The sequence below is a fragment of the Nicotiana tabacum genome, chromosome 10 (genome assembly GCF_000715075.1).
Source record: "Nicotiana tabacum cultivar K326 chromosome 10, ASM71507v2, whole genome shotgun sequence".
In the NCBI taxonomy this organism is placed as follows: Eukaryota; Viridiplantae; Streptophyta; class Magnoliopsida; order Solanales; family Solanaceae; genus Nicotiana; species Nicotiana tabacum.
Genome location: NC_134089.1, coordinates 15,598,125 through 15,615,143, shown reverse-complemented (window position 1 = coordinate 15,615,143; position 17,019 = coordinate 15,598,125). Strand labels below are relative to the sequence as shown.

Genomic DNA, 17,019 nt, shown 5'->3' with positions numbered 1-17,019 from the left:
TTAGCATATTTAGTAGCTTAGGACTAGGAGGTAACCAAAATTAAATATTTTGCTAGAAACCTTAAAAAATATTTATAAAATATAAATTTTTTAAATAATATTTATTTAAAATAAATAAGATGTTAACCTTTGGTTCCATTTTTTAAAATTCACCGTCATCAACGATTTGGGTCAGTTGAGATCCAGGAAAGGAAATTTGGCCCATAGTCAAGCCCCATAAAATTGGGCCGAATCTCAAACATCCATATACTCCAAGTCTTTTCACGCAAACAGTTATTCGAAATTCCATCTAACAATCCATAACGGCTTGCCTTAGGGTACTTCTCAAAGCCTCCCAGTGTTCACTTGCTCAGTCCACTTTCATCGGCCGCCGGCGGCCATCTCCGACGCCGTTTTCTTCTTCGTACGCATATCTCCGTCGCTGTATTTTCTCTTCTAAATCCGATAATATGGTGAGGTTTTTTCTTTTACTAATATATATCGTTTCTGAAAATTCAAACTTTCTCTAGTTTTTTTTAATTGATGTGAACTGAACTGATTGTAGGCTGACTCGTCGGGTAAATCACACGAAACAGTAAAAAATTGTAAAACGGAGGTAAGAATATTTGGGGTAGTTTTTCTTGTGATGCACATTGTGGTAGAATCTGTTTGGTTTAAATTATTAAGTTTCTGATAGGCGGCGGCGGCAGCATCAGACGGAAAGGAATTAACCCCAGAAGAGCTCGAAAAGAAAAAGAAAAAGGAAGAAAAGGTTTGAACCCTGTTTTCGTTTATGTTTTCTTGTGATGGATGATTTCTCACAATGAGCCAATGCGATTCCATAATATTTCTGGCGTTCAAATATCAATTCCTTGCTAAAGATCAATATTCTTCGAAATATTCAAGTGTATGGATTCTAACTTAGGACTGTTACAGTTGATTGATCGATTCGAAATATATGCATTGTCACAATGAACCAATGTGATTCCATAATATTTTTGGCGTTCCTTGTTAAAGACCAATATTCTTTGTGATATTCAAGCGCATGGATTCTAACTTAGGATTGTTTAGTTGATTGATCGATTCGAAATATATGTAGAAATTTTTTGACACTATCAGGTCACCTTTACTTGCTGTTGCTGTAGTAGGTAACTTGCCTTGTTTTCAGGATTATAAATCCCACTTTTTATGGAGGGTTACCTATAAAATATTTTTTGTCAATGACGTTGTATAGAACATAGATCTTTTTGCACTTCCTATATATTTCCTGTTCCTGAATGAATTTACTGGGCTTATACTTACTAAGTGGTCCTTTTTTGTCTATTGGTTGGTTGGTAGGCTAAAGAGAAAGAGTTGAAAAAACTCAAGGCTGCGCAAAAAGCGGAAGCAGCAAAAAAGGTATAACTATTTTTTATTTATCCAATTATGTTTGATTCTTGTCTATTTGGTAAATGTCTGTCTTGGTGGTATGGCTTCTGAGCCATTAATGCCATTTGCTATATATCAGTTTAGGAGGAAAACAAATTACCAAACACTAGGTATCACTACCAAGACCTTCAGCAAGCCTACATAGTGATAATATTATCAAAGTTTTAATAAGTGTTATCTAATTTATGGTTTTCCTGAGCTTCTCTGACACGGTTCGTCTGCATTAAGGCACAGGGCGCCTCCAATGTGTCAAAGACTGCTAAGAAGAAGATCTCAAAAAGGGAAGGTGAAGAGGAGAACCCTGAAGATTATGTTGATCCAGAAACACCTCTGGGGGAGAAGAAGAGGCTCTCCCGTCAAATGGCAAAGACTTTTAATCCCAGTGCTGTAGAGAAATCGTGAGTTTAGAATTGCTTTTCACCTTTACTTTCTAATTACTCCATGTTTTTTCTAAATACTGATTCAGAGTACAAGTTTTGTTAGAGCACAATTATGATTCATTATGCTAACCTGAATAGGTGGTATTCTTGGTGGGAGAAGTCCAATTTCTTCGTTGCAGACCCGAACAGCTCTAAACCACCTTTTGTGATTGTAAGTTTATTTCTGACTTCTTGTGCTTTTGTTCTAAAGAAAGATATTGGTGTGAATAAATATCGAGGACATATAGGATAAATAAGGAGTTGCATTCACCTACAAATGCAACTATGTGTACTTTGATAGTTTGATTTCATAGATTGGGATGGTGCGGGTGCGGTGCAGGTTCTGTTTCGCAAAATTTCACCCCACTCCGCTCCGCATAAGGACTTTCACCTGCGTCCCCCCCCCCAACCCAAAATCCACACCTGTGTCCACCTGCCCCGGCCCATTTATTTATTTATTTATTTATATTGTTAGTTTTATTTCTTTTTAATCCTTTGGCTGGAATTTTCATTTTGGTAAAGACTTAAGGTTGCTGTGGAATTGTCGATGTGATTTTTCTCATTTCACAACGGTATACACTAAAATCTTTTAAACTAACACAGTCTTTTAATGTAATGGAAACCAAAAACCATAAACAACTGAGCGGAAACATAACCATAAACAACGGAGTGGAAACATTGTGTCTATTTTGGTTCCATCTAGTTAAATCTGAACTTATAAGATGTCACGTTTGCAGAGGAACCTGGAGTGCTACAAGTTGTTCCAATTAAACTAGGAAAATCCTTGATTAAGATAAGAAATCATAAATCTGAATTAAGGACATAAAAGTAATATCTCTTGGAGTCAAAACAGAATAATAATAGAATATATCACTTTGATTTTCATAGGTCAATTCAGGTATAACAAATAGCAAGCTTTGTAGGAGATGCTAGATTCGCCAGTGCAATCTAGTCAAAAGCTTTTTATTAAACTACAAGGATAGCTTCAGTATTCATAGATAGAGAACCGAGAGAGGAAGGTGAAAGCCGAAGAAAGTTACCTTGGGGGGAAAGTTGTAATTTTGTAAAATTTTTAATCTTATCCTGCACCTGCACCGCACCCACCCGCACAGAATTAAAAAAGATTTGTTTCAACCTGCCCTGCAGAGGCGTATGTCTAAACCCGCCCTGCCCCGCATATACCTAAACCCCCTCAGCCCGCAGCCACGCCGCTCCATTGCCATCCCTATTCGTAGGAGAGTTTTTTTAAGGAGAAGCACATGTTGGTATCTCACAACATAGCAATTTTTACTTACTGGGATTTTAAAGTTTGAATATATGTACATCCAGGTCTTTTTATTTGTTATCTTACCTTGCTTTGTGTCATGATGTGGGTTTTGGAAACCTTTTTTCTATCCTCTTTCTAATGGATAGCAAAAGTACCCTAAACAGTTTTGTAGTTATAATAGAGGAAGGCACGTTTCAGTTGCTCATTTTCCTTCAGTATGCTAGGATAGTTTTGTCAATTTCAATTGCTCATTTTCCCAGGATTTCACAGGGGAGGATGTTATTATTCAAATCAGAGGGAAATTTATTTACCTTCTTTTATTTTGAATAGGGTGAAATTTTATTAAGCAAGACCAGAAACAAGTGTCGCTGGTAATTTCACATGAGTATAAAAAAGTTCACAGATTCTGCAGTGAGCTAACAAAGTCAAACATGGCAACTCAAAATCATTTACAACATCCATTTTTATCCCAAAAAGAAAGCAAAAGAATACAGTTGAGCTTAAGACTAAGTACAAAGCTTTTGTCTGGGAAATTGGAGTTGTTTCTTTTCCCAGAATGCCCACCAAACTGCTGCTGGATGGGATTCCAAGTTATCACGGAGACACTGTTTTACTTACTTACTTACTGTTAATGCTCATATGGGCCCAGAAGTAAAAAAGCTACTGAGGTTTATAATGAGACCTAACTGGTATCTTTTCATTTGGACAATTACTTGGTGAATTGTGTTACACTGTTACTCAATAATTTGTAAGGTAAATAAGCTGTAGCCAAAGTCTTGCTTGTTACTGTGTACATGGTCTAGCTTGGACTCCTTTCTCCTGAGCTGAGCTGCTTACCTCTCTGTTTAAATGCAGGTCTTGCCCCCACCAAATGTGACTGGTGCTCTCCATATTGGACATGCACTCACTGCTGCCATCGAGGTATAAGAGTCACCGAGCCTAGTTCTGAGTGTTCATTTGTTTATACGAATTTTACATTTTACCTTTGTTTCCAGGATACAATTATTCGTTGGCGGAGAATGTCCGGATACAATACCTTGTGGGTGCCAGGGATGGATCATGCTGGGATCGCAACACAGGTTGTGTGTCAAACATGTCAAATCATGACTTTAACATTTCTGCTGTTTGTTTGTCACTTTCACAGTTTATGGAACCGTGTGAGATTTTCTAATTGTGCATTGTGGATGCTGAATCTAGGTTGTTGTGGAGAAGAAGATCATGCGGGAGAGAAATTTGACTAGACATGATATTGGTCGTGAGAACTTTGTATCTGAAGTGAGTATATACGGCTAAGTGCTAGTAATTCCTTATTTAATGTCTTAAACTTATTTTAAAGTCTCATTACTATCTTTTCATTCCCGTAAAAAACCCACTTCAATGGCTATAATATCTTTCCAATTGTTTCCTTAATCAAAAAAATATCCGTCCAAGCATTTCCTCTCTCTCAGTCTGGAACGCGTCTCTGTTGAAGAGTTAAATAAAGAAAATCAAGTACTAATTTCTAACAATTCTTTGCACCCATAGATTTATTTATTGTACTTGCTAAGGTTTTTGTAGGTCTGGAACTGGAAGAATGAGTATGGAGGTACTATACTGCAGCAATTACGTCGCTTGGGTGCGTCACTTGATTGGTCTCGCGAGGTATAAATCGAGATTTTACCCTTTTCTACCTCGGTTGGAGAAATCCTGAAGTTGTTGTAGTTATACTTATTTATTGTGCTGTACTGCTGTAACACATGTTCTCCCAAATCAGTGCTTTACCATGGATGAGAAAAGGTCTAAAGCTGTTACTGAAGCATTTGTCAGGCTGTCCAATGAAGGTCTTATATACAGGTATATAGCTCTTTTTCTTCCTCTCTGTCTGCCTCCTCTCCTCATTATGTGCATGTGAATGTCTTCTTGCCTATGGGTAGGATTTAGCCATTTTCTTGAGTATGTAAGTTTCTTGAATTAGTTTTTGCTCTATATTAACCTTTTGTTATCATCTATCAAGGGCTCCACGTATGGTGCATTGGGATTGTGTCTTGCGTACTGCAATATCTGATATTGAGGTGAGCCACGTAGCCCTGCAGGATCAGGTTTTAGTTGGTGTTGAAAATACTTCTTTATACACTGTATAAGTTGCTTTCTGTTTGTAGGTTGAATATACAGACATCAAAGAGAGGACACTTCTGAGTGTTCCTGGATATGAGGAGCCTGTGGAGTTTGGGGTGCTGACATCATTTGCTTACCCCTTGGAAGATGGCCTTGGTGAAATTGTTGTGGCGACTACCAGAATTGAAACAATGCTTGGTGATACTGCAATTGCTATACATCCTGAAGACAAAAGATATAGTCACCTTCATGGGAAATTTGCTATTCATCCATTCAATGGACGAAGGCTTCCAATAGTTTGTGATGAAATACTTGTAGATATGAACTTTGGGACTGGTGCTGTTAAGGTACTTTATATCGTTATATTTGAATGTTGAGAAATAATTGCCTGAGTCCCAGATATTCATAATTCCTTGAATATTCTTGTAGATAACTCCAGCCCATGATCCAAATGATTTCGAGGTTGGACAGCGTCACAAACTTGAATTCATAAGTATTTTTACTGATGATGGGAATATAAATAGTAATGCGGGCCCAGACTTTGAAGGAATGCCTCGTTTCAAAGCTCGTGTCGCTGTGACTGAAGCTCTGAAGGAAAAGGTATCTTCATAATTTCTCTGTACTGTATTAGCGGTAAATGAAATGTTAATGGACAACGTGCATGTATTGATACGTAGTAATTTGTTCTAATTTATGATCATTTATGAGGTCTTGCATTTATAAGATCCATGGATGTGTCTTCATAAAAATACAACAGGCCTACCTCTAAAATACAAATAAAAATAAATAAAAGATCCATTCATGTGATACACCCACTTGCATCCGAAATATCCATGTATATCTGTCCAACATGAGTATGTCAAGATATATGAAGGATATTGAAACATAATAGCCATAAAGGTTTGACCCACCTTTATACATTCTAGTTCCATTTGAACCCATCATTCCATGTCCAGGAAAAGGTGAACAATTTTTTTTTTTTCAGGCACGTGATAAGATAAATGAAAAAAAAATATTTGGACAATGTAAGATGTATGTTGTACATGTGTTGCCGGTGCCTAAAACATCCTATTAGGCATTGTGTTTATGACCATTATGTAGCATCTATGCTCCAAAAGTGATGGAAGCCTAATACACAAGTATACTTCAAATACGATTACAAATTTGCTATAAGCACACATAGAAATCATGTATACATGTACATAGAAATAATGTATATATGTCTCTGTGTGTATGTGTCACCGGGGGCAGATCCAGGATTTGAAGGTGGCGCATACCATATTTTTTACCATAAAGTTTGAGTAGTGTAGTTGACCGGTTCGGTTCCTTATCAGTTTGAAATTAAAGTTATTCTATCAACAAAACAAACAAACATTTTCAATAGGGGAATCATGCCTCTACTACCCGCAACACACCTAAAAACATCATTTTCAATAGGCAAATCACATTTTTTCTTATTTTTGTCTAATTTAAAGTGAATTTGCATAAGTAAAGAATAACAACATTTTCAATTAGGGATTCATACCGTTTATGTTGAAAAGAAATTTGCACAATTAGAACACAATAGGGCAATCCCACTAATTTTATGAAAGTATAAGAAAAAATATAATGTCTTCAATTTTATTATATAAGCAAAAATCATTGTGAAGAAAATACTTATTATAATTTTTTTATTAATGTAAGTGCTAGATTTAAGCTACATCTTTGGATAACTAATTAAAATCCAACACAAAGATAGCTATGGATTAACATCAATTCCGTCCTTATTTCAAAATATTGATCTATGCAAATGTTATTATTCTCCGGATCAAATTAAAGACAAAGTATTTTATAGATTAATATAAAAACAATACTAGAAAATTCATGTTTTCTCTACCCCAATGCGTATAAAGTTTTCATCATAACTTAAAAGTAAAGAATTCTAAATTGAATTGAACAGTCATAGAAAATCACAAAATTTCATGATATAATAAACACAATAAATGAACATTTAATTCGATCTTAATCCAAAATTGCCAGTAAGATGAAAGCTTTTCAAACTTGATAAAGAAAGTAGGATTTAAGATTAAGAGCCGTGACTTTTGGGAGAGGGTGGTGGAAGCGAGGGTGAGGAGGAGTCTATCTATTTTCGAGAATCGGTTGTAGTCATTCACCATGTAAGGAGATTGGTGGAGTTGCATAGGGAGAGGAAGAGGGATTTGCATATGGTGTTCATTGATCTTGAAAAAATATACGAACAAAGCCCCAAGGGAGGTCCTTTGGAGTTGTTTGGAGGCTAGATGGGTTGCTGTGGCTTACACTAGGGTGATTAAAAACATGTATGATGGGGCTGAAACGCGAGTGAGGATAGTGAGAGGAGACTCAGAATACTTTTTAGTGGTGATCGGGTTGCACCAGGATCAACTCACCTTGGATCAATAATCCAAGGAAATGGAGAGATTGACGAGGATGTAGCACATCGTATTGGAGCGGGGTGGATGAAATGAAGGTTCACATTCGGTTTTCTATGTAATAAGAATGTGCCACCAAAACTTAAAGGTAAGTTCTACAAAGCGGCAGTTAGATCGACTATTTTGTACTGGAGGGAGTGTTGGCCAGTCAAGAACTCCCGTGTCCAGGAGATGAAGGTAGTAGAAATAAGTATGTTGAGATGGATGTGCCGGCGTACTCGGTTAGATAAAATTAGAAATGAAGATACTCGGGACAAGGTGAGTGTGGCCCTCGTGGAGGATAAGATGCGGGAAGCGAGGCTTAGATGGTTCAGACATGTGAAGAGGAGAAACATAGATGTCCCAGTAAGCAGATGTGAAAGGTTGGCCTTGGTGGATTTGAGGAGAGGCAGAGGTAGGTCAAATAAGTATTGGGAAGAAGTGCTTAGGCAGGATATGGCGCTGCTTCAGCTTACTGAGGACATGACACTTGATAGGAGGGTGTGGAGGTCAAGTATTAGGGCGGAGGATTAGTAGTCGTGTGCTTTTCTTGTCCATATTAGTAGTACTAGTGTTAGTCATGTACTTTCTTATTTTTTTAGATTTCTATCACTGCCTATGGTTTCTTTCGATTCGGTTTTCTTATTATTTTGCTGGTGTTATGGTGCTATTGCTTTTTTTTTTTAAATTTTTCTTTGAGCTGAGGGTCTATCGGACTACCTTCTCAAGGTTCCCGCTTGTGGGATTACACCGGGTTTGTTGTTGTTGTTGTGAATTCTCGATCACTTCGAGGTAGCAGAAAAAGAAATTGAATTGAGGAGGAAAAAGATAATGTAGGAAAAAAAGAGAGAATGGGATAGACGAATAGGGAAAAGGATTGAAAAAATAGGAAATAAAAAAGACAACGAAAAGGGAAAGAAATAGAGAAAGGACAAAGAAAGATAGCTGGAAGGTTACCGATTTAAAGCAAACTCACTTTGGATCTCACATTAAGAAAAAACCTTTAAGGAACATGTTTTCAGCCATTGCATTGGCACCCATCTTAAGTTTGAGACTGTGGGTGGCAAGCTAATATATTTAACATATTTTAAAAATTAAATATATAAATTTTTTGCCAAGCTGGCAGGTGCCATGTCACCCCCGCCTTTCAAGGTGGATCCCCCATCTGTGTCTCAGTGTCTCTTTCCGTGTGTATGTACAGACAAACACACATTTATGGATGCTATATGAAACTACAACCTAAGGCAACATACTTCATATTATTTTTTATAAAACGTTCTGTATTGATTACAATTAATGTATCATATGAAATTATGTATTTATGTCAAGCGTATTTCTTTTTCATACCAGTAGTTTTAGTGTTATTTTTGTATTTTCTTATTCTTAGATTTCAATTACTACCAGTTGTTTCTTTTGCTTCGGTGATTTTATTATCATGCTGTGTTAGTGCTTCTTTTTCTATGGCTTCTCCACTATCATATTTCTTTTTCAACATTGTGACTATGCTTTTCTTGAGCTGAAGGTGGAAATAATCTCTCTACCTTCACAAGGTAGGGTTAAAGGTCTATCCACCTCTCTACCTTCACAAGGTAGGGGTAAAGTCTGCGTACACACTACCTTCCTCAAAACCCATTTGTGGGATTATACTGGGTTTGTTGTTATTGTTGCTGTTATGCGAAGCTAATTATTGCAATAAAGCAAATTCAATGAATAGATAGAGTCAACGGTACAATAGATAATGCTACCTACAAGCAAATTAGTTTCGACATTGAGCTGTTCTATTCATTAAAAAAGAGAGTGCTGCTGCTACCTCTCGGTTGTACAAATAGGCGTTGTGCTGGGCCACTTTGAATGGCATGATCTGCATGCAACTTATTAATGGAAACAAGTTATGCCCTAGGGTCACAGAGGCATAGGATATATGAGCAGATATCCAGAAGCCTTGGTAATGGTTTTCCAACTTTTTGTCAAAAAAATTTAACACCTAATACTTTAGACCTAGTAGAACTCTATAACATAAAATGTGATGGATTTTGAGTATTTGATTATTTGGAATCGGGTGAGAGCACATCTTGTTCCAACTTCTCTTTTTGATATGTAACATCATGTCTCACTTTTAGCTTTATGAGTTCTTGAGACTTTTGAATTGTGCTTAAGTTTTTACCTACAAAAGTGGGTTACATTTGAGGTAACCCCCAAGAAGAAACTGTGTTATGTAACGTTGGGCATAGGACTTTATATGAGACACTGGAATAAGTCAAAAATAGTAACCTGGGATAATGGGATGAGACTGAGTTGTGTCGACTGAGGCTAAGATGCGTTGTCTGGTTTCCGTGTTACAGGGTCTCTACAGGGATGCTAAGAATAACGAGATGCGCCTTGGGATTTGTTCAAGAAGTAATGATGTGGTGGAACCTCTTATAAAGCCCCAGTGGTTTGTCAACTGCAAAAGTATGGCCAAAGAGGCTCTGGATGCTGTTACTGATGATGATAACCGGAAAATGGAGATCATCCCAAAGCAATATGTTGCTGAATGGAAAAGGTAATTTTTGATTCGCCCCAAAAGGATGCTTTGATCTATGTTGATTATTAATAAATTCAAGGGTTTAAATGAGATGCCAATTTGTGTCCCCCACTGTTCTACCATATGCAGACTAGTGCATTTTGATGGGTTTAATGACTCTGTTTTAGGTTCTTCTATTCAATATATCTTTTATTCATGTTGAAATGGATAGTTTATCATTTGCTTTTGTGCAAGTATCTCATCAGATATAGATGCATACATTCATAAAACTTGGTTGTGATTTTGTTATGGATTTTAATCATAAATTTTATACAGGATATTTTGTGCCATTTTTTCATTTCTTGATACATCACTTGCTTAAAAATCTGTTCTGTTCCATGTCACGAAGACTTATGTGGTGAACATGCAGATGGCTTGAGAATATCCGTGATTGGTGCATCTCAAGGCAGCTTTGGTGGGGTCATCGTATTCCATCTTGGTATGTGACACTGCATGATGACAAGCAGAAGGAGTTTGGTGTATGCGACGATCACTGGATTGTCGCTAGGAATGAAGAAGAGGCTCGAGATTTGGCTTGTAGGAAATTTTCAGGGAAGGAGATTGTTGGGCTCACTCAAGATCCAGATGTGCTGGATACCTGGTTTTCTTCTGGTCTTTTTCCATTATCTGTATTGGGGTGGCCAGATGATACTGCAGATTTCAAAACATTTTATCCAACTTCAGTTCTTGAAACTGGACATGATATTCTCTTCTTCTGGGTTGCACGTATGGTTATGTTGGGAATAAAGCTGGGAGGTGATGTACCATTTACGAAGGTTAGCAAACTTCATCATCCCTCATAGAAAAAACTAATTTTTCTTATTGAGCTTTATGCTCTTAGTGGAGTTTGATTCTTTGAATCTTTTTGATGATCAGTTGATATCATTTTCCCCAAGATAGCCATGATCCATGGTTTTTTCAGTGCTAAAACAGAATTTTAAGTGGAGTGCTTCTGAAAGTTATATTTAGTAGTCCGTATTTTATCTGCATGTTGTTATGAAACTTGATCTTTCTGTTGAGATCACAAAAAATCTTTTTTTTTAAATGCTTTGCAGGTTTATTTGCATCCAATGATCCGTGATGCACATGGACGTAAGATGTCCAAGTCATTGGGAAATGTTATTGATCCTCTTGAAGTTATTAATGGAATTGAACTTGCTGGTCTTCATAAGAGATTAAAGGAGGGTAACCTGGACGCCAAAGAATTTGAGAGGGCAAAAGAGGGACAGGCAAAGGACTTTCCTAGTGGTATTCCTGAATGTGGTGCAGATGCTCTTCGATTTGCCCTAGTCTCATACACTGCCCAGGTTTGTTACATTTGTAATATACAAGTTTAATAAGTCATTTCTTTTGACTTTCTTTGGATAGTATTGACTTTCTTAATTTATCCTTCCAGTCCGATAAGATCAATCTGGATATCCAAAGAGTGGTTGGGTATCGTCAATGGTGTAACAAATTGTGGAATGCCATTAGGTTTGCCATGAGTAAACTGGGTGAAGATTACACCCCTCCAACAAAGATAGTTCCTCATGAAATGCCTTTTAGCTGCCAGTGGATACTCTCAGCACTTAACAAGGCCATTGCGAAAACTGTCTTGTCCCTGGAATCTTATGATTTCTCTGATGCAGCAACAGCGGTATATTCGTGGTGGCAGTTCCAGTTGTGTGATGTGTTCATAGAAGTAATCAAGCCATACTTTGCCGGTGATAATCCTGAATTTGTATCTGCAAGAAGATTTGCTCAAGACACCCTGTGGCTTTGTTTAGATAACGGATTGCGATTACTCCATCCATTTATGCCATTTGTCACCGAAGAATTATGGCAGCGTCTTCCTGCTAGCGGGAATTCTATAAAGAAAGAATCAATAGTGATAAGTGATTATCCTTCAACTATAGAGGTATGATTTAAGCACAAATTTAATGTCCACTAGAAAATAGACATATTACCTCTATTGGTTGTCTGTTAAAGTAAATGTATACTTCCTCTTTTTATTTGACTTTGGTTAAAGTGTAGTTTTTTTCCTCCTTTTCCTCTTTCTTCTTGCTGTTGGTTTTGGTGTGATGGTATAGATGCTTAATGATTACCCTGAGCTGTGTAGGATCTATCTCTGAAAAATCAATATATGGAATCACATATGTACCTTGTTAAACTTCTCACCGAGTACATGTGAAAAGAAAACCATGCACGCAATTTATTTTGCAAGAACATGTATTTGGATATGTTGCTTGCTTGAGGGTCTGAAAAAGGCAGCTTATCAAGATTAGTCTAGTAGTAGAAAACAGGACTTGTGTAATGCTCCATGCTAGCTGACTATATGATTCTTATGTTCTCTATTAACCGTGTTGCTCTCCGCTTGTTCACTTTTGCAGAGCTGGAATAATGATAGCGTGGAAGCTGAGATGGAAAAAGTATCATCCATTGTTAAAGGATTGAGGTCGAAGAGAGCATTGTTGCCTCCAAAGGAGAGATTTGCAAGGTAAATGTTCAGGCGTTTCCTGTGTCTTCTTCTGGGTGAACTTATCTTTCATATAAAGAGCATTTCAACTGACATTTTCTGGTTATCTTTGGTATTTCTTCGTCGGAAAAGTTCTGTATGGTGTCCATTGGTGTGTGAAGTCCATGCTATAAATGCCCTATGCTCACTATTCATTGTCTCTTGGGCATTAAGAGAGAAATCCATCATGGGTTGTGATAGGGGTGACAAATGGGCCGGTCGAGTCGGATGTGGACGGGTCGATGGCATGTGAAGTCCATGTTATAAATGCCCTATGCTCACTATTCATTGTATGTTGGGCATTAAGAGAAACACACGTCATGGGTTGTGATAGGAGTGGCAAACGGTCGGGTCGGGTCGGATATGGGCGGGTTAACAACAACAATCTAATCCCACAAGTGGAGTCTAGGGAGGGTAGTGTGTACGCAGACCTTACCCTACCTGGTAAGGTAGAGGCTCGGATATGGATGGGTCAAAAATGGATGATGCAAAAACGGATAAACTATCCGATCCGACCTATATATAATACTAATAAAAAATGGGTTAACCGGCGGATAATACAGATATTCATATTATCCATGACTTCTTGAATATAATCACTTTTGGGAGAATTCCTAGTCTCCCAAACTTAAGAAATCCTCAATTTGAGTCTTTGCAAATGTAAACATTAGACACATTGGTTATCCATATGGATACTATGAATCTTATCCATATTTGACCCATTTTTAAAAAGTTCATTATCCAACCCGTTTTTATTAGATAATATGAATGGATAACTGCCTTTTTTTTATCCATTTTGCCACCACTAGGTTGTGAACATGAGCAACCTTATCCACACGAGAATGGTTGAAGTACCATAGAGATCACTTTTGAATGCAAAACAAGTAATATGCTGGATAAAGAGCATGTTTCGTGTTTAACGTCCATTGAATATGCGGTTGGTCAATTTCGGCTTTGTGATTATTAGAGATGTAGAAGGTTGAAATTATCTTTGAAGTGGTGCCAAGCAAATCCGTCCTCTACGGTGGAAAGAGTTAAAAATAGTCACAATTTGGGTGGGAGTATAATAAAAATAAAGAAATTTCAAGTGCCTTTTCAATTAAATATTTGACAATCAAGGAATTAGTTAATTTCTTCATTCCTAATGCAATATCTCATCTTAGTTGTTTGTAATGTCAGTCTTTCTTGCCCATCTTTAGGAGATTGAAATTCGCTACTTCAGCTTTCACATTGCTGTAATTGATATTTATCTTTTGAGTTTTACTTTCTCTAGGGACCTATGCTAAATTCCACTAGATAATGTATATTACTGGGACGTAGGATACTAGTGTGTTATGATTATGTGTTTGTGAATCATTCAGTCACTTATTATTTCAGCACTTTCTTAGTGCTGCAGTTTTAATACAATTACCACTTCTGAAGAAAATAAATTGATCATTCAGTCAGTGATACAGACTTTTGATGCATATAAATTATTGCAAGAGTGATTGATACATTAGGCTTTCTTTATATTGCTTGATAAGGATAGTTTGGTTTGAGAAGAAAAAGCTTTTTCATAAAGACAATTAGGATTTTTGGCTTTCCAAACTAATGGTGGCAAGTTGCTTTCTTTAGGCGTGAAGCATTTGTGCTTTGCCGGACAAACGATATTGTGGAGACGATAAAAAGCCGTGAACTGGAGATTTGCACTCTAGCCGCATTGTCATCTTTGAAGGTATCTCTTTCTGTGTCTGGCTTGGTTCATTTTGATTCTTGACTTCTTAATCTCCTCCTTATGGCATCTTCTCGGTTTGTGAAAAAAGAGAAATTCATATTGGTAATGATGCTTATTTATGGACCGTTTTGAGAGGAATGGTTCCTGAGCATTAGCTGGAAAATAACCCGACCAATGCATGTCGTCTTGATGTGAGTTAGCATGACTGTGCTGTAAAAACTAGTTTTGTTGTTTTGCGATTGCATTACAACATGTTATTCATTCTTATCTTCCCTATTCTTTTTTTGATAAAGTAAACAATTTTGTTAATAATAGGAAAATCTCACATGTACAAAAAGTATACCAAAAGTAGAGAATCTATCTCCTTATTTTGTTGGTACCTTTCCTCTCCCACATGGTATGAAGCTGTCAATCTTCAAACATCCTTCAAACATACTGTATGTTGCCCTAAATATTTCACTTGGCCTTTAAAATGTGATGACCACTCACCAAGTCATGATCAACAACAACAGCCGCCCCAATCTGTCGAGGACGAAATAGATTGAGACCTTTGTCCTTTTGAGGGAAAAGTGGAACTAGATGAGTGATACTTATTGACAAATACCATAGTCCTGCTTGTGCTTATCATTTTAGTGCAAGGTTTTATTGGAAGGGGCAGTGGTTGGTGAGGCAAATAGAGGTTTGACTATTAATTATGTGGATGGATGAACTGGGTGTAAAATCAAGAATAACATAGATAGCAGTAATAGGGAACCAACAGAGACTAGTGCCTTTTGAATATCCGATGTAGTATGCATGAGTCGGCTATTCAGTGGCTATTATGTTGGATGGATGGCATATACATGTTTTTTATTAAATTTTCTTATTTTTCTTTCAACGTACATTGCTTGATTAATTGTCATCAGGTCTCAAGTGACAGTGAGGCAGCTCCAACTCAGTGGCTGACAGAAGTTGTGGATGAGTCTGTCACAGTTTTTCTCGAGGAAAAAGGGACTACTATTAACCCAAAGGATGAAGTTGAAAGGCTCAAAAAGAAGAGAGAAGAGACGAGGAAGTAAGTGAAATTTCATAGTCTATCGTTTGCAAATTTTGATTTTCTGACTAGTAAAATAAGTGCCTTTGAATTGCTCTCCTTGGACATACTATTTATTTTTTCTATCAAAGAGAAGCGAACTAGAAGCTTTCCATTTGGTATTTAATTGAATCGCTATATAAGCATTTCGGCTTGCAAAAACAAGAAATTGGTGTTTGTCTTAGTATTCGAGCTGCTGAAACCTGAGGAAATTTTCAATCAGTTGAGTTGCAGAGGTCATTGAATTACATTAGATGTTGGGCGAATATGAAGAATAGGGTAAAAGATCAATCTAGCTTTTGACTTGATATTACTATCACTTTTCCAGATATTCATCTTCTTAATATACATCTGGCATGTTATTTCCTTTGATAATCCGAAATCTTGTTCCTCCCCTCATATCTACGAGTGAGTGCTTTCATCCGGAGGCAATTCAACCAAGTCTGGTTCAATTATTACTGCATTCGTTTGAAAAATACTACAGAATGCAGTTTGATTTTTTTCTTCTTCAGCTGTCTTCGTTCAAAATACTCAAGTATATATCATGAAATTTGAGTCAGTTTATATTGTGAAGTTTACAAGCTGTTCAATTTGCCATGTACCGATCCTTTCTTCTTTTGCAGGCAATATGAGAACTTAAATAAAGTCATGAGTGCCTCTGGCTACAAAGAGAAAGTTCCACCTAACGTCCATGAAGACAATACATCGAAACTTGGTGTGCTCAAGCAAGAACTGGAATCATTTGAAGAGAATATTGAGCGTCTCAGACGCCAAATTGAGGCACTATAGTTGCAGTATTTTCAGGTCCTGCGGAAAATTACCAGTGATTGTAACCTCTCGATTGTTTCACCCATTTGGTCCCCTTTAGCTTTACAGCTAAGTTTGTTTTTGTTGAAGTTAACTTACGTTGTTACAGGTGTGCTACTGTGTAGTATGTCTTAGTATACCGACGATTTTGAAATTTGTGATACTGCTAGGGGGTCTCTATAATTATCAGAAACTTTTCTTCTGGAACACTTTGAATCTTTCTGTAACATTATTAAATTTGGTCCAGATGAATTATATGCTACTAAAGTTTCGATGTGAATCACATTTTGCCAGTTACGTATCAGCTTTTTATCATCTCTTTGCAAGTATAAATGAAAAGAAGAGTTATTATTGTATTTTCTTGACTTTGTTTACTTTCGACATTTACCTTGTATGATCAATTTCATTATCAGTATTTATGCCTTTAAATAAAAAGTTTCTAAAGATATTGAAAATTGTGAAGATGTCAGTTTAAACTGTAAAGGAGATTAAATATGTTTCATTTTATTTACAACTTAATTTGGTTGTTAAAGCCTATCGTTGGACAATATTTCATTCAAGTGTGTTTGATGTGACGGAAGTGTGTAGTTGGTGAGTGATTTGAATTATTTTTTAAAAGAATATATATTAAAAATTAATCACTTCCAATATACAAATGATATTTGGTAATTTGGAATCAAGTGTATCTATTCATAACTCCCAATAGAACCAACTTAACAGTAGTTAAATACACAACCCAATATTTGATTACAT

General features: G+C 36.8%; 1 protein-coding gene across 1 annotated transcript; it reads left to right on the top strand.

Annotated features, from left to right (window-relative positions):
• Positions 1 to 246: 246 nt before the first annotated feature.
• Positions 247 to 16,546, top strand: LOC107786830 (valine--tRNA ligase, mitochondrial 1). The gene is made up of 22 exons (XM_016608332.2): positions 247 to 452; positions 545 to 595; positions 677 to 751; positions 1,318 to 1,377; positions 1,636 to 1,805; positions 1,926 to 1,998; positions 3,949 to 4,014; positions 4,089 to 4,172; positions 4,291 to 4,368; positions 4,651 to 4,734; positions 4,847 to 4,926; positions 5,087 to 5,144; positions 5,232 to 5,534; positions 5,617 to 5,787; positions 9,959 to 10,158; positions 10,550 to 10,955; positions 11,235 to 11,486; positions 11,576 to 12,076; positions 12,549 to 12,655; positions 14,288 to 14,387; positions 15,293 to 15,441; positions 16,083 to 16,546. The coding sequence occupies exons 1-22, from the start codon at positions 450 to 452 to the stop codon at positions 16,246 to 16,248; spliced, it is 3,237 nt and encodes a 1,078-aa protein (XP_016463818.1). The 5' UTR covers positions 247 to 449; the 3' UTR covers positions 16,249 to 16,546.
• The last annotated feature ends 473 nt before the right edge of the window (positions 16,547 to 17,019 follow it).